The 17651-nt window shown below is 51.9% G+C and overlaps 2 protein-coding genes across 2 annotated transcripts; one reads left to right on the forward strand and one right to left on the reverse strand.

Annotated features, from left to right (window-relative positions):
* Positions 1-6988: 6988 nt before the first annotated feature.
* On the reverse strand, positions 6989-13475 carry LOC126491404 (potassium channel subfamily K member 16-like). Its single transcript, XM_050127040.1, has 5 exons — positions 13263-13475; positions 9770-9884; positions 8623-8789; positions 7739-7904; positions 6989-7487 (listed from the first exon to the last, which is right to left on the reverse strand). The coding sequence occupies exons 1-5, from the start codon at positions 13473-13475 to the stop codon at positions 7270-7272; spliced, it is 879 nt and encodes a 292-aa protein (XP_049982997.1). The 3' UTR covers positions 6989-7269.
* A 2016-nt stretch (positions 13476-15491) lies between these two features.
* Positions 15492-16084, forward strand: LOC126491380 (cofilin-1-like). Its single transcript, XM_050126979.1, has one exon. The coding sequence runs from the start codon at positions 15492-15494 to the stop codon at positions 15990-15992; it is 501 nt and encodes a 166-aa protein (XP_049982936.1). The 3' UTR covers positions 15993-16084.
* The last annotated feature ends 1567 nt before the right edge of the window (positions 16085-17651 follow it).

Below are 17651 nucleotides of genomic sequence, written 5' to 3' on the forward strand. Positions count from 1 at the left end.
TCTCTCTCTCTCTCTCTCTCTCCCTCTCCCTCTCCCTCTCCCTCTCCCTCTCCCTCTCCCTCTCCCTCTCCCTTTCCTTCTCCCTCCCCTCCCCCTCTCTCTCTCTTTCTGCTGTGTATCAATCTGGATGTAGAATTCTCAGCTACCTCTTCAGCACCATGTCTGCCTGTGTAGGGGTGTAAACGACTGACAAATCGAATTAATCAGACTAGCTTTAATATATATTCAGCTTTAATAAGGGAGGACTTACAAAGCCAGAGTTCCCGAGAAGCACAGGAAGAAACAAAGAGGGAAAACAAGTGCACATCGATGGTTTTGTAGGCTATTTGGGGCCCTGGGGGATCACACCCCACAAACAAGGTGATTGGCTGGGCTTCCCCTACATGCCTGTGTGCCATCATGCTTCCACCATGATAACAATAGACTAAATTTCTGAGCTGTAAGCAAGCCGTTTTTAAATATTTTCCTTTATAAGAGTTGTCATGGTCGGGAGAGATGGCTTAAAGGTTAAGAGCACTGGCTGCTCTTCCTGAGGTCCTGAGTTCAATTCCCAGCAACCACAAGATGCCTCACAACCATTTATAATGAGATCTGCAGGTCTTCTTCTGGTCTGCAGGCACACATGCAGGCAGAACACTGTATACATAGTAAATAAATCTTAATTTAAAAAAGGAGTTGCCATGGCTAAGATGTCTTTTCACAGCAATGGAACTTTGACTAAGACAAAGAGTGTCTCCTGAACTGGGAGGAGCAAGCCTGGTCCTCCACGCTGCTGACTGCAGCTCTCCTCAAACACATGCTCCCACTGTGAGGGCGGGGGAAGTACTTGACCAAGTCACCTCTTCTGGAGCCACAGGCTGGTGAAGACCAGGCTGGGATAGCAGTCCTGTCCCCATATGAGACCATCCTCTCATGGGAGAGAGGCCTAAGGCAGAGGACCTGGAACCCAGAGGCCAGAAGAGTGGTGGGCTCTTAGCAAGTCCCAATCTGGATCCTCTCAGTTAAGGACCCTGAAGCCCAGAGAGGGCTCCAGAAACCACTTACATGGTGGAATCAAACAGATAAGACATTGTATTCCACTGTGCTGCCTGAGGCAGGTTGGCCTCTCTGAATTTCAGCTTACTGGCTCTAAAAGAGGTGTTAACACTCACTCTGGGGTGTAGGTTGAGTGACCGGCTTGTCACCCAACAGAGCCTCATCTCAACTGTCTGCCAAAGAATTATGCGGAGGCCCCTGTTGTGCAGGACTACCATCCAGGTCAAACTGCCAACATCATATCAGCTGGGCCCACTTGCAAAAGATCATCACGACTGAGCTTGTGGGTTGCTGACATTCCTTCATAGAAGACGGGGAGGGGAGAATCACTGGTCCTCGCCTGAGTACATAGTATATGGCATGTGGTATATAGTGTACAGGTTGGGAAGGACTCGAGGGGCTCCCTCATCATCTATGATGGGTGAAAACCTTCCAATGCAGCGCTTTGGGGTCACCCACACTCCTGCTTGTAACCCCTCACCCATGCTCCACCAGGAAGCCTAGTAAACTCACAATTCCCCAGGGGGAATTTTGTTTTGTCTTTGAAACTTCAGAAAGAGGGGGATAGGTGTTACCTAGCCCTGTTCCCAATCCTCACTCCCCAGCCCCCCCAGGAGAACAGACCTCCTCTTCACCCCAGGGCACTGGTCTACTGGAGAGTGTGGCATGCATCCCCAAGGCCAGCCTGGTGGTGGAGGAACCTGTGACCTTCACTCTTGGGGCATCTTCAAGGCCAATCAGGGAGAGAGATGCTAGGACGGCTAAGGTCAGCCACAGCCGCTACTACGGAGACTGCCCCTCCACTGCCACCTGCTGGAACTTGCAACCGTTGCTTCCTGCAAACTCAGCTGCCTGACCCCCGGTGAAAGTGCTAATGGACCTTGATTTGGGCCTTCTTGGCTGTTGTTTCCCCCTGTGCCCAGGAGAGATTTGGGGTGCCCTAAGTCCCCTGACTGTTTTGTCTGGGTACTCGCCTGGAGCTGGGATGTGGGATGCATGGGGTGGAGGTTAGGTAGGAGGAGTGAGACTGGGCTCCGTGTCCCTCTAGAGCACTGGCCTATCTACAGGCCTTGGAGGACAGCTCCACACGGTCAGCACGTTAGCCCACCCACTGGAAAACGGTAGAGCCTGCTTAGGCTGCAAACTGTGTCCCAAGATCACCAAATCACCCACAATCAGACACCTGAGGTGGATGCCCAGGCTTGGCAGGTGCAGGCAGCGGAGTCCCCACCTTGCTAGCCTCCCACTCACATAGTCCCCGAACCCCACGGAGCTGAGTGTGATAAAGAAGGAGCAGAAGTTCCCCCATGTAGCTGCTGCCTTCCATGTGGGAGAAGAGAAGTCGAGGCAGCAATAGGGAGATCAGGAGGCCTGAGAGCAGCGCAGCGGAAGAAACTGTTAGACACCATGCCCACGCTGGGTCCCGCAGAGCACAGCGCTGGTCTGTGGCGCTGACCGGAGGAGTGAGAAAGGAGTGCCCTTCCCCGTTTCCAGCTTTGTTTTCTGCAAGAACCTATGGTAGTTTTGATGCCTGTCAGCCTTCTCATTCCCGTGATAGACATAGTAATGATCAAAGACCATTCTGGACTTTGTTCCCTCAACCCTATCAAACCCCCATTTTCCCCATCCCACCCCTCCTGGTCCTGCACCCCATTTCCACCAGAGTCCCTCTTCTGGAAGTGACTCGTCCTGTTTCCCAGCCACTCCCTTACCTGCCCGCTGTACCCGAGCTGGTGGGCACATTTGTCCCCATGCTGCATGAGATGGCACAGCTGAGTAAACACCATCCCTAGGAGAGCAAAGAATAAGCAGAAGAGACGGACAGCCATGGGTTCTGTGGGCTCAGTCTGCCATAGCCTTAGGCAAGACGGCAAGACGGGCTTTGCTCATGGCCACTGCAGCCCTCTTCCTGCCCACCCCTCACCCCCACACACACACACACACCCTGCCATTCCACTCTCACTCTGGAGTGGGCAGCTCCAGTTATGAGCGAGAGCTCTCTTCCGGTACGGTCACTTTTCTTGTCCCATGCCCCCTGCGAGGCTGCGGGACTTCGGACGAGGTCCTTAATAGTTTTCGGCCTATTTCCTTGTACTTAAAATGGGTGCAGACATTCATTGGGCACGGGTGTAGTGCAGCCACAGTGGGGACGCACTGCCGATGGGAATGTGAGTCCCTGAGCAATGTGTGCAGGGCTAAGGAGGTGGACGAATGGGTGAGGGAAATCTGTCATGCTGCTCTCTTCCCTGAGAATTTCCTCAGGGGCCGCTTTCTCTGGAGCCCCCATCCTCTCCTGTCTTGTTTTGTTTTATTTTGTTTCTCTTAAAACAGGGTCTCTAAGCTAGGAATGGTGCCACACACCTTTAGTTCCAGTGCCCAGGAGTCAGAGGCAAGAGGATCTCTGTGAGTTTAAAACCAGCATGGTAAACAGCGTGAGTTCCAGGACAGTCAGAGCTGTATAACAGAGACCTTGTCAAAGAAAGCAAAACAAAATAGAGAAATGGGCCCAACCAGTAAAGTGGTTGTCTTACAAGTGCAAGATCTGTTTGCTGACCCCAGCACCCACATAAGACATGTGGTGGTGTGTGCTCGTTACTGGTAATCTCATTACTGGAGGGAGAGATAGAAAAAGCCCTGAGGCTCTCCAGCCAAGTCCCAGGGAGAGACCCTGTCTCAAAAAAAAAAAAAAAAAAAAAAAAAAAAAAAAAAAAAAAAAAAAGTGGATGGCTCTGGATGAGAAATAAAATCAGCCTCTGCGTGTGCACACACACACACACACACTCATGCATGCACTGCACACACAGTTGTATACATTCATTTTAAATAAACTAAAATAAATACATAAATAAAGACAAAACACCACAATGGCCAGCTGGTCCTTCCAGGATCTATGGAAACCAAGGGACTTTCCACACACACTGTCTCAAAGATTGCCCACGCTCCCGGGAGTGATCGGTGCTCTTGATTAGAAATAGTGGCTGCATTAAAACTACCCAGAGGGCTATGCATAGTGCAGTTCACCTGCTCTCTCAGGCAAGGACTAGAAGCTGGAGTCATCGTCGGTGTGGGCCTGCCACCTGGTGGTAAATCCTGGGTCGTGCAGGGAATGCCGAGAGCGAGGACACTGAGGCCATTGACTGACATTTTCCCCTGAGATTCAGGGTTGCGGGAACCCAGGTCTGTTGGCTCATAGTGTCTCCAAACATCAGTCCCCAGTGGCCCTTTGGGGATGGATTCCACCTCAGTTTAGCTCTAGAGGGGAAATAGATCTGGAATGAGAGGTGTTGGTGGGCTAAGAGGAACAGTAGGGAGGGGCTGGGTGGAATGACCAACGTCCCATACGGCAGCAATCCCCAAACTTTTAAATGTGTAGTCTCCCTGGTGCCTGGAGAAATGAGGAAATCATTTCTGAGGCAGGATGTGCTGCTTGTGTGGGGAGATGTTCTTAGTTCCCACTCCCCTGGCCTCTTGGCTTCTGGCTCTCCACTCTTCCAGCCTGCCACCATGTTCAGTCTGGACCCTTGCACACGCCTCTGCCCATGCTCTACCTCCTGTCCACAGTAACCCTCCTCAACCCATACCTAGGAGCTGCATGCCCTTGTTTCATTTTTTTTCTTTTTATTGACTTACAAGTCTCTACGGCTCAGAAAGTTACAGGATTCCCAAGGCAGCTCCTCCATTTTATATGCATAGTAACAATTTGCTGAGGAGAGAGGACTCTTCAGTGTGGCTGTCTGTGTGATGAGTTCCAAGGATGCAGCTTCTGGGAGACATCACCCTGATGGGGTGGCTTTCCAGTGATCCAGGACTCTAAATCGCCCATGTTCCCACTGGTAAACCAATAACCTCACTGGTTCATCCAGACAGACACATCGGACTGTTCCCTTGGTGCCCTAATGGGATGAAAAGAAACTCACACAATATCTCATTCTTTACTCCAAGCCTGAACAAGACAAGGAGTCTCTACCCTTCCTACCAACCAGGGACTCCACTGACAACGCCTTCTACTTCATATCCTAGAGCTAGGTTCTGGGCTGTCTATCCAGCGTAACTATCATTTCCCGCCCAGCTCAGTCCTAATCTTGCAGAAAACAGTAGAGACATGACTTCTCTTCAGTGAGACGGAGAACTCTGACACGAGCCATCAAAGTGTTTCAGTGTGAAGGGGGCTGTGTAGAAGTTAATCAGTTTTTACATGTCTCAGTTTCCTTGTCCATAAATATTAATATTAACACCGGCTAACCCTCTCTATGAAGATTAAATCTGTGGAGCATGGCTAGGAATCCTGGGAAACATCCACGTGCATAGGTATACACAGAAGCAGTCTCTGGGAGGTCAGTGGCCTCAGCTCTTGGCTGTGCAGCCTTGTACTCTTACATATCCTCTCTGAGCCTTGCCTCATCTCTGAATGAGGATGATAGTATCTGTTAGTGAGACTCCAGAGGAGTCCACACAGTACATGTAGCTCTGTAGCAGCTCCCACTTGTCGCGCTGGAAGCTGCGGCTGGAGTCCCGGGCAGCACGACCCTCCAGCGCTCAGAACACACCAGTGCGGAACCAGACAGAAGAGCAGCAAGAGCCCGGTGCCCCGCACCTGCAGGCCCCAGCCCACCAAGGCGCTGCGGGAGAGCTACAATGGACAGAAACCACGCAAAGCAGGAAGAGTCAGGAGGGGCCACTTCTTCAAGCAAATGCCTTCCTGTTTCCCAGTTCAAGAGTGCTGAGGATGGGATGGCCCTACCCACCCGCAACAATCCGATCCCTGGGACAAAAAAGGCCACTCCCAGAAGAATGCGGAGTGCCCAACCCTACATCAGAGGGAAGGAGGGGGCTGCGGGGTAGCCCCTAGCAGGGGAGGGAAGGCCCCAGAACCCCCACTCCCACCCCAGCGGTTCCCTGTAGTAAGAGAGACTCCGGCAATCCACTGTACAGAGCAGAAACAGCAGCCAAGTTTATTGTCACAGGACTCCAGCCTGAGCTGAGGGGCTAGGGACTTCCTCGTCTTGCGTCACCCTGGGTCTACAGTTAGTGCACTCACAGCTGGGATCGGTTTGTCTGTGTTCTGGGGGAGGTGTGGCAGGCCAGAGATTGGTGACCCAACCGACCGAGCTTGTCCCTGACTGCTTTGGAGGGAGATCCCCGTGTCTCCACTCCTTCAGAAAAGAAGCAGGAGTCAGCACGTCGGATTTCAAACCTTTCCTGGGTGCCAGTAAGACTTGGGTGCTGGGAACTCCTTGCCAATGCAGGTTCTTCCCTGGGACTCCCCTCAGCCTCCTGGGCTCACAGTCCCACCCACGTCCCGCCCTTAAATGCTGTAAAGAGGACACAGATCTTAGGAGGCCCCTTGCCTCTGGCGGAGGAAGTCCAAAAAAGTTTTTAATTTAATCCTGTGAGACTGGGCATTGGGACAGACTGGGCCAAACCTCCAGTCCCTGGGCCAGTGTTGAAATCTGGCAGAAGGACCAGGTTTGGATGAAGAGTGTTCCCTTGGGAGTCGGAGCCACCAGGGAGCTCACATCCTCTAAGGCTTCTGGGAGTGGCACCAGCTTGGGGGGGAGGGGTAAGGGTCAAGGGAAGTCATGTTCAGGAAAACAGTGGGACACCTGGAAGAGGTTCCCAGCATTGTTTCAGGTGGACACCTGTGGGCAAGGCCAGAGGACAGCTTCCTATGTGTACTGAAGGTGCCCCCAGGTGTGTGCCCAGTTCCCCTCCTCCAGTCACTGCCCTGACTTTTCGTCCTCCCCAGGTTTGCTCCCATCAAGGCTGCAGCTGTTGTATTGGGGCTCCTTCAAGACTGACGATACAGTGAGGGTGGAAACCATCCTAGTCATAGCCCCAGAACCAGGTACAGTGCCTGGTACACAGTAGGACTTGCTAAGAGCCTAGGATGTGTGTAGCAAATCATGCAGGAATCAAGTTCGCCTTTGCTTGCAGCCTGCGGGCTCCTGCCAGTATGTGAAGGTGGTGGTGGCGACTTGGCCACCAAGATTCAACAGGGTTTGATTTTCCTGGGTCATCTTTGGGAGATTGGGGGAAAGAGCTGTGAGGCCAGCCTGCACACCTCCATCCACACGTCTTGTTTTCTGTCTCCCATCAGTTACTTTATAGCATACCTGTCCCCTTTCTCTCTCTGAAGAGTTGCTGACCACATTCTCTGGGTCATATGTAGGTTGACAAGGAAGAGGAAGGACAGGGAATGTCAGGGGGTTGGGGGGAGCGCAGGACCCTTGGGTCTCATGCAGAGATAGGGATTTTCTGTGGTCTAGGGTCAGAGTCAGGGGCCGCTCCATCCTTGAGGTCCAGGCCTCTGATGAGTAGCCAGAGCCGGGAGCACCTATGCAGAAGCAGGGATCCCAGGCTGAGGACCACCGCCAGCCACGCCAGCCCTAGAAGGATCCATATAGCTGCCAGGCTCCGGTACACAGCGATGTAATGCTTGCTGGGGTCTGTGCCTGCCGGGGAAGGTGATGGCTTGTGTCTGAGGGCACTGCCACCCCCAGTTTCCATAGGAACACTCTCTCCCTGCCCTCATACAAAGGACTAGTGGTGAAGGAAGCAGTGATAATTATCATACTAGAGACTTCTGAGGATGCAACCAAGAGTCCACAGTGGCCTCAGAAGTAACCAACCTCAGTTGGTACCTCCCTGTTCCCCATCATTGTGATGGATGTCCACCAAGATAACCTGATTATCCCATTCTCACCGACAACATAGTCCCCGAAGCCAATGGTGCTGAGGGTGATGAAAGCAAAGTAGAAGCCCTCACGGAAGCTCCAGCCTTCCACGTGGCTGAAGAACATGGGCGGGAAGATGAGAATGACCAGGGTCCCCAAAGTCAGGAACAGAGCCAGGCCCAGCACCTGCAGAAGCTGGGAGGGGAGAGTCTGCCCTTGAGACCATTGGAAGGCTCTGGAAGTATATGGGGGGGGGGGAGGTCTGGGAAAAGTCAAGTATGGGCAGGGCAATATCTAAGCCCCTTAGCCCCCTTCCCGGCTGCAGACATCTGGGTGGGGCTGTACCCATGGACATATGACATGTATGTACCAAGCTTTCCTGGGTAAGAGACTGTGTTAGTGGGTCAAGGAAGGAGTCAAAGGCTCCTTTTTCACTTGAGAATCACACTTGAGCAGACTCCCTAGGGCACTCAGATCTGGAATAAGACTACTGTCACCCACTGAACTGATCCAAGTCCCTCTGTGGGGAATGCTGGGTAGCCTGGAGACTGTTTGGGACCACATGAAATAATGCTGGATGCCCATGATGAGAATGGAGAGTAATGTAGTTTTCGGATTCTCCACCAAAGAAGGATGCTGCATAGAGCTGCCTGGCACGTGGGCACCACCCTCCCAGGGAAGTCATGTCCAGGGTCTGGCCCTTAACACTTTGCAAGTGGACTCCGTAGTCACATGTAACTGCAGAGCCCTTTGAAGCTATGCCCTGTCCTGTGTGCGTCACCTTTCTAGTTCTTTCTTGCCCCAGTCCTGCAGCTGTATAAACTGACTCTCAGATGTCTGCATACCCAAGCCCATCTCCCAATTTTCAGCTATCTCCTGGAGGGCCTGGAGGGGAGGGAGGACTCCTCCTTACCTGGGAATGCCTGGGATGGTCCTCCCACCTGTCCAATGTGGTCAGGTGGGCACGCAGCCCTGTGCCAAGGTGGTTGAGGAAGACCACGTTGAGTGGGATGCCCATCAGGGCATAGAAGACACAAAAGACCTGCCCTGCCTCCGTACTGGGTGCCAGGTTTCCGTAGCCTACAGGGCAAGGGAGTGTATAGATCAAGGGAAGAGAGAGCTCAGAACTACCTCCCACCTGCCCGCCCCAGGTCCAGCAGAGGCATGTCCCCATCATCTCTGGGGGAAGAGATGCTCCTTGTTCCCATGGATACTCACCGATTCTCTGATAGAACAATCTCTACTTATAGAAGACTCATCTCCAGTGCTGCTGCCTCCCTCCATAAAGCCCTCCTGACTGCCACCCCCTGCCTCCCACCAGTTAGGTTCCTCTGGCCCCACCCATGTGTATTTCTAATTACCCACTCTGCCTTATGTAATTGTAGCAATTTATTCCCTCTTTGATGGACGAGAAACTCTGAAAGCCAAACCCAGGACAAATCCAGGGCTATACCCCAGCCCCTACTCTAATTACCCACTCTGCCTTATGTAATTGTAGCAAATTATTCCCTCTTTGATGGATGAGAAACTCTAAAGGCCAAGCCCAGGACAAATCCAGGTCTATACCCCAACCCCTACTCTGTCACTTTGCCTGGATTGGGTTTGGGCATCACTGAATGGAAGGGAGGCCCGTGTGAGAGAGGCCTGGGGGTTCACTGGGGTGAACAGAGTGTGGGACACTGAGTTTTGAGGAACAATCTCTGTGCATAAACACTCTCCCACCTCCAGTCCCTCTATCTCCCTGAGGTGTGAGCCTGGTCTGTAGTGTTAGCTCACCAGGACCTGCAGGGAGGGCAGAAGTCAATAGGAAAGGCCCTCGTTCCCGCCTTTTATGCAGTCCTGTGAGGACAAGCTCTGCTTAGCCCTTCAGTGTGCCCCAGGGAAGAGAACCCAGCCACCTACAGCTGCCTTCCACTTCCATGGGTCTTACCTACCCTCTTCCCAATCTGTGCCTTGTGTGCCCCTCCTGCATAAACCACATCCTCGCCCCTGTGATGACTTCTGGAAGGGCTCCCAAGCTGAGCAGGGCCTAGGGAGGCCCTCCTTCCTCACCAGTTTACCTATGGTGGTGACCACTGTGCCCGCAAAGAAGAAGCTGCTCCCAAAGTCCCAGTTGCTGGGGTTGGTGGAGTTGCCTTTGGGGTTCACACCTTTCACCCAGGCTTCCAGGATGACCTGTAAAAGTGGCATGGTCAGCAGAATAGGCAGTTACTGAGTGCGAGCCGACACCAAGCTCTCAGAAGAGTGCTTTCGTGTCTCTTAGACAGCATTGTTCCTGAAATGACATGAAGGCTTTAAATGACTTGCTACATGGCCAGTAGCTGCCTGAGGTGTGTACTCTAATGAGCTAGTGGAGGGCCTAAGCAGGGGGTGTGAGGTGTCCTTGGTAGATGGGAAACTCTCTCTCTCTCTCTCTCTCTCTCTCTCTCTCTCACACACACACACACACACACACACACATCGGAGGGGGCATGTAGGACAAGGTGTTTAATGCTTCTAGAAGAGGCTGCTAGTCAAAGCGAGGTCTGGGGCTGCCCTCCCATGAGGCAGGTGGTGGGAGTGAACGCTTTCCTGGGCATCCAGTGGAGGCTGGCAGCCTTATCCTCTGGTACCCTCTAGTGAGTGCAGCCTATACCTGCAAGAGAAATTCCCTCAAAGAGACTCACAAAAAGATGTGTGTGTGTATGTATGTCTGTCTGTCTGTCTGTATATGGGTATACAATGGTGTTGTATACAAGTGATATGTTGACTGTATTGTGCTATGTAATACTGTATGGTGTGTGTGTGTGTGTGTGTGTGTGTGTGTGTGTGTGTGCGCGCGCGCACGTGCTCTCTGTGTCAAGCCTACACCCTCAACCCCTCATGAGGAATGGGCAGAGTTCCATCTCCCTAAACTCTAGCCCTCTCCCCTTTAGCTGGGAACTTGTCACAGGATGGCGGCAGCTCAACTGTGATGTCTGTCGGTGCCCCAAAGGCCGGGGAACCCCTGGGAAGCAGGACTGCTCTTGCCTCCCTTTCCTGTGGGAACTGATTTTTCATGGGCTGGGAGGAGGCCTCCCAGCCCCATGTGGCAGAAACTTACCTCTTAAGAGGTAGGCTTTGGCCTCCTCCTTCCCACACACTGGTGAGGACAGCACTCACCCAGTTCCCTGGCTGTCCTCACTGCACCTCTGAGCCCTCCATCCTGTGGAGGAGGGGTTCTGATTCCTCTGCTGGCTCTAAATGTGGATGAGTGGCTCAGAGAACCCAGTGGTGGAGGAGAAGGGGACTAGAGTACAAACTCGCTTCCTCATAGAGTCACGTTGGAATACTACACTCAGCTCTGTTTATGACTCAGCGTGGGAGTTTCCCAGGAACTGGGTTCTCCCAAAACTTACCCTGAAAGGTCAGGGTCTGTCCTGAGACTGAGGACTTTTGGGGTGTGTCTGGCCCATCTTTCCTAGTGAGTCCCTGGGCTAAGCACTGGCCCCCTTGAATGCAGTCAGATCTGGGTCATCCTTGCCCTGTGACCACAGAGATAGTTCAAGCCTTGCCACCTGTCTGCCAGCTCCTCATTCCTGATTTCATTTCCAGCTCAGAGCAGAAGGAAGTTTTGGGGTGTCCCTGTCTCTGGCTTACTTCTGGAAGGTTGGGAGACCTTGGAAAAGAGTACCATTCCTGAGTAAGGCTATATGTGGAGTATATCCTGGAACAGCAGGAACAGTGTTCCCTGCTCACGTATCATCCTGCCAACTCTCAGTCCCAAGAGAAGTCTCAGGGCCTCAGCACCACCTGGTGGCCTCCCCTGAAGCTCCTGAGTCAGCAGGGCTGGGTGGGAGCTGACGCTGGCTTTCCTATCGCGCTCATAGGCAATACTGCTGGTGGGGTTGGTCCACAGACCCTGCTTTAAGAACTGTCACTTTCAGCAGGACCCTGTCCTCAGCTGGAATGAAGAATAAGGAGCTCCCTAACAAGAAGTGTGGGTGTGAGTTCTGTCTCAGCAGTGACTGTGCAGCCTTGGCCCATACCTGCCCATCTCTGAGCCTCAGCTCCCACCTGCAAGCTGAAGATACTGGTTCAAGTAAGCAACTGGAAGGAAACACCTGGGGGTGCTCAGCCCCAGGCACTGAATCACGAGGGAACAGAGCTTTGGTCCCCACCCCTCAACACCATGATCATTGTGCGGACTGTACCTGCCTGTTGGTTCGCAGGGACTGACACCATTTGTTCTGCCTGTCTTCTCAGTGGATTTGCCTTTGCTCAAAATACCTAGTTTTCCTTTGTTTCTGGCAGGAGGGACCCAGGCAGGGAGTGAGAGGAGCTAGGGGTGCAGTCCTGGTAGAGCTCACTGCCCATCAGCCCAAGGGTCCTCACCTTGGTCTGTGTCTGCACTCTGGGACATAAACTGGGAGCCAGCAGATGGAGTAGCCGTGCTGAGAAGTGGGAGAGTGTGGGAGAGGAAATTTCTACCGTGTTGATAACTGACAGATCATGCTCAGGAAGCAAGTGACGGCTCAGAGAGGGCTTTTAATCTGCTGCCAAATGTTAAACCACAGACTCTGTGTGTGTGTGTATGTACATATACAAGTTTGTGTTTGTGCAGATGTGTGCACACATATGTGTGTATGTGGCCAGAGATCACCCTCTGGTGTCATTCCTCAGAGCCATCAGCCTTGCTTGGTTTTGTCTTGGGACAGAGTCTCTCACTGAACTAGCCCTGGTTAGGTTGGCTTGGCCAGTGAACTCTTGTGATCCATATGTCTCCCCAGTCCGTCCACCCACCCAGTGCTGGGGTCACAGATCCTTGCAGCCATACCCCGAGTTATCCATGGGTGCTGGGGGTTCAAACTCAGGTCCCTATGCTTATAGAGAAACTGCTCTTTCCGACTAAGCCATCTCTAGCTTTCCACAGATTTTTTTGAGACAAGTCCTTTCTCATTGGCCTGGAGCTTGCCCACCTGGTAAGGCCGGCTGGTCAGAGAACCCTAGAGATCTGCCTACTGGGCCTCTCCAGTGCTGGGATTAGAAGTCACCATGCCTGTTATATTTTTTTTTCATTTAAAATTACATTTTAATAGTACATAACACTGTGTGTGTGTTTGTGTGTGCATGCACATGTGTGTGTGTGTTTATATGTGTTAGGACATGTCATTGTAAGTGTGTCAAGATCAGAGGACAGCATTCCGGAAGCTGGCTTCTCTACTTTCACCATGTGGGTTCCAGGAATTGAACTCAGGTCATCAGGCTCCGTGCCAAGTAAGCACCTTTACTCACTGAGCCAGCCATCTTCCCTGTCCCACACCTGGCTTTGTAATGTGGTTTATGGGCGTAGAGCTGAGGTCCTCATATTTGCCTGTCAGACATTTAACTGCCTGAGCTCCCTCCCCAACCCCAGTCACCTCCTTTCCCCCTCACTGATGAGGGCACACAGGTTAGGTAACCTGATCAAGGTCACATAATGGACCTGCAGACCAAGGTTCTGGAGTTTCCTCCACACTCAGTCTCTGCACCTGCCACCGGCCCCCTCCACCCACCTCCCCACTCTTCCTGGCCCATCCTTCCTTGCTCCCTCACCTGCACAAACTGCTCCAGGGCCTGCTGGTCCAGGCAGGTGTAGTTCTCTAGGAAGCGCAGCTTTTCCAGCTGGAACTGGTCCCTGGATTGAGCTTCTGCCTGCTTCTCCAGCAGCTGGAAGATGGTGGCCCCAAGCAGCAGGTAGCAGATATAGGCCAGAAGCAGGGGCAATACCTGGCCACCCCAGCAGCTGCAGAGCCCAGCACGGGGCATGGTGTGTGTCGGGCTCTGCAGCAGCTCTCAGGGTGGCTGAGGGGAGAGTCGAGAAGAGGTGAGAGCCCCTGCTACTGCCTTCCCTGTCCTCCACCTCACAGGTGTCTGCGGCAGGGGAGTCTGTTTGAACAGTGTGGTGTGCAAACAGGCCCGCCATCCCCCACCCAGCCTTGTTTTTCCATGCACAGCAGCAAGGTAGCGAATGCATGGGCCCCTCGGGGACACCTACAGGCTTCTCCTGAGCTCGTCTGGCCTCATCCTCTGCTTCCAAGTGAGGCTGAGTGTGAGACAATCTGAATGGGAGCCCACTCCGCTGGGTCTAAGAGGGCTCTTGACAGCTTCAGATCCCTCACTTGGGAAGGCACAAATACGGGAGTCTAGAAGGGAAGTGTCACAGGGTGTGGGTTGGCCTTGCTTCAGAAAGGAATAAGGAAGATTAAACTGCCTATTGGGGGAACCCGGGGATGAATAAAGCAGAGTAAAGCAAATCAGAGCAAAGCAAACAGGCAGATGACAGCCTTGCTTAGCAGCATTATCAACCGGTGGGACTGACACATGGGAGGCCCTGGTTACCACCAGGTGTCACCTCTGCTGATGGTCAGACTTGTTTGAGACCCTGGAGGCTGTTGAGCTCAGGAGGCAGAAGTGAGTCTTCACCCCCACAGTGTTGTCAGTGGCTCCTTCTTCCCCTGAAGAACCCACGGTGCCTCAGTTGACCTTTGGCGAGCGCGACAGCTTTATTGACATTATATAATAGCTCACCAACATACACTGAAAGTGGCCACTCCCACAGTGTCCTGGTTAATTTTCTCATTTCTGAGAAAACACCTGAGAAAAACAACGGAAGGAAGGAAGGAAGGAAGAAAGGAAGGAAGGAAGGAAGGAAGGAAGGAAGGAAGGAAGGAAGGAAGGAAGGAAGAAGGAAGGAAGAGTTTCTGTTGGTTCATAGTGTAGGGTCAGCTCGTCATGGCAAGGAGAAGCGCGGCTGCAGGAGCATGAGGCGGCTGGTCACATGGCTTCTGCAGGCAGGAAGCAGAGAGAGCTGCGAGCTACTAGTCAGCTTGCTTGCTTTGCTTTCCTTTTTCCTTTCTTTTTTCTTTTCTTTTTTCTTTTTCTTTCCTTTTCTTTCTTTCTTTCTTCTTTTTTTTTTTTTGAAATAGGGGTTCAAAAAAGCCCTGTGTGTAGCCTCAGCTGTCCTGGAACTCACTCTGTATACCAAACTGGCCTCCAACTCAGAGACCCATCTGCTTCTGCCTCCTGAGAGCTGAGATTAAAGGTGTACGCCACTACTGCCCAGCTGCCTTCTCCATTTTTATTCAGTCTGGGACTCCAGCCATCCATGGTCCTGCTCACATTCAACAAGGATCTTCCCACCTCAATAAATTCAATCTAGAACTTTGTCACAGAGGTTTGTCTCTCTCTCTCTCACACACACACACACACATATACACACGTGCATGCACACAGGCTTGTCTCCTAGAAAACTCACACAGAAGTTTGTGACATATGCACAGCTTGTCTCCTCGGTAAGAGCCGGATGGAACTAGAACTCTGCCTGGTAAGCAACAGCCTCGTGGCAACACACAGATTAATGGAGATGAGCTAATTTAACGTATGAGCTAGCCAGAAATATGCTTAAGCTATAGACCAAACAGTGATTTAAATAATATAGTTTCTGTGTGATTGTTTCGGGAGTCTGGGCGGCCGGCTTCCTACTACACCTGTCAAGTTGACAGTCAGCACTGATCGTCACACATGGTCTGTGCTATATCCACAGAGTTATAAGACCACACTACTATCAAGTACTTCAAAGAGGAGCCCCTCCCATTAGCCATTGCTTCCCACTTCACCCAAGTCTAGTCTCTTAGACTATGGGAACCTGTTTTCTGTCTCTAATAGATTTCCCTATTTCGGAAATTTCGTATAGAAGAAATGCGACAGAATCGGATCCCGGAAGCAGCTGTGGCGGCTCAGTTCTTCTATAGCTCTCTCTGTCTCCCTTCCGCTTCCCGAAACATGGCCTCTGGTGTGGCTGTCTCTGACTGTGTCATCAAGGTGTTCAAGGACATGAAAGTGCGCAAGTCTTCAACGCCAGAAGAAGTGAAGAAACGCAAGAAGGCGGTGCTCTTCTGCCTGAGTGAGGACAAGAAAAACATCATCCTGGAGGAGAGCAAGGAGATCCTGGTAGGAGATGTGGGGCAGACTGTGGACGATCCCTACACCACCTTTGTCAAGATGCTGCCAGACAAGGACTGCCGCTACGCTCTCTACGGTGCCACCTACGAGACCAAGGAGAAAGAGAAGGAGGACCTGGTGTTCATCTTCTGGGCCGCTGAGAGTGCACCCCTTAAGAGCAAAATGATCTACGCCAGCTCCAAGGATGCCATCAAGAAGAAGCTGACAGGAATCATGCATGAGTTACAAGCAAACTGCTACGAGGAGGTCAAGGACCGCTGCACCCTGGCAGAGAAACTAGGTGGCAGTGCCATCATCTCCCTGGAGGGCAAGCCTTTGTGAGCCGCCTCCAGCCCCCTGCCTGGAGCACCTAGCAGCCTCAGACCTGCTCATGGGTGTTGCAGGCTGCCCCTTTCCTGCCAGATCTGAGGGGCTGAGGGATCCCAGCTGGGAGAGGGTAATCCCTTCACCCCAATTGCCAAATGTCACCCCCCACCCCCTGGACTGTCCTTCTCCCTCCACCCTGACGGTTCTGGCCTTCCCAAACTGCTTTTGATCTTCTGATTCCTCTTGGGTTGAAGCAGACCAAGTCCCTTCCCAGGCACCCAGTTTGGGGGGAGCCTGCCCTATTTTTTTAACGACATCCTACTCCTCATACCCCCATCCCATGCTGCCACCTTCTAATAACAATAGTGACTCTGTGCTTGTCTGTTTAGTTCTGTGTGGAAATGAAATGTGGAAATGACCCTCCCTTGCCAGCTGGTTGCCCTCCCCTTCCCCTTGTTCTCAGCCACTCATGAAAGCAGGACCAGTAAGGGACCTTCAATTTAAAACAAACAAAAAACAACAACAAAAAGGCTAATTAACAAGGAAAAAAAGAAGAAGTGTGACAGAGATGAGCTCCTGCTCCACTTCTCTGCCTTTTTCTCTTGGTGTTTCCTAGTTCTGATCCCATGGGGAAAGGCAGGGTGACCATGAAAACATTCACATCGTGGTCATTTCACAGGTATCCAGTACCAGATGGGACATCTTTGGGTCAAGTAAGTAAGCAGGCAGGATTCTGGAACTGAGCTGCTCCATCAAAGGAGGTATGGCCATCACAGGTATGGGCACCAACTAGAAGAACCTGTGGTGCAGATGCTGTGGCCAGCCTGTAAGGACAAACAGCCACCATTTCTTCCATGACGATGAGAGAATATGCATGCTGGGGCTGGAGGGGTGTGGTGGTTTGAATAAAAATGCTCATATATTTGAATGTTTAGTCCTTGGTGGAACTGTTTGGGGAGGATTAGGTATGGCCCAGTTGAAGGAGATATATCACTAGGAGCAGGCATTGAGCTTTCAAAAGTCCATGTCAGGCCTAGTTAGTGCTCTCTGCATCATGCTTGTGGATCAAGATGTAAGGTCTCAGCTACTGCTGCAAGTACCACGCCTGCCTGCCCACTGCCATGTTCCCTATCATGATGGCCGTAGAGTCACCCTTTGAAACTGTAAGCCAGGCCCCAGTAAACTCTTCTTTTCTAAGTTGCTTTGGTCAGTGTTGTCTCTTAAAAGAACTAAAAAAGTAACTAAGAAAGGAGCCTTACAAAAAACCAGAGCAAGGGGGAGAATTTTTATGAATTTCAAGTTTATGAGAAAAAGAGTAACAGAGGGTTTCTCCTCTGCTACAAGACTTAACATAAAACACAACATCACTGGTGTGAGGTGAGGCAGGAGCATGACTGCTTGGTATTAAGAGCAAGAACAGGTGTGTTCAGTTTTGGAGGGGGTGTGAGGAGAGCTGGGGCGTCATCTTTTCTGAAAATTCCCTGCTGGGTCTGGTGTATGATGCTTCCAGAATGGGGTCTCTCTCAAGAACACAGCCATGTGGTTGGGGAACTTTTGAAAACTCATTGTTTTGAGACAATGTGTTATGTAGCTCTGGTTATCCTGGAACTCACAATGTAGACCAGGCTGGCCTCAGACTCACCTGCCTCTGCCTCCTGGGTGCTGGGATTAAAA

Source organism: Alexandromys fortis, unplaced genomic scaffold (assembly GCF_014885135.2).
Source record: "Alexandromys fortis isolate MF-2015 unplaced genomic scaffold, M_Fortis_MF-2015_v1.1 scaffold_233, whole genome shotgun sequence".
Lineage (NCBI taxonomy): Eukaryota > Metazoa > Chordata > Mammalia > Rodentia > Cricetidae > Alexandromys > Alexandromys fortis.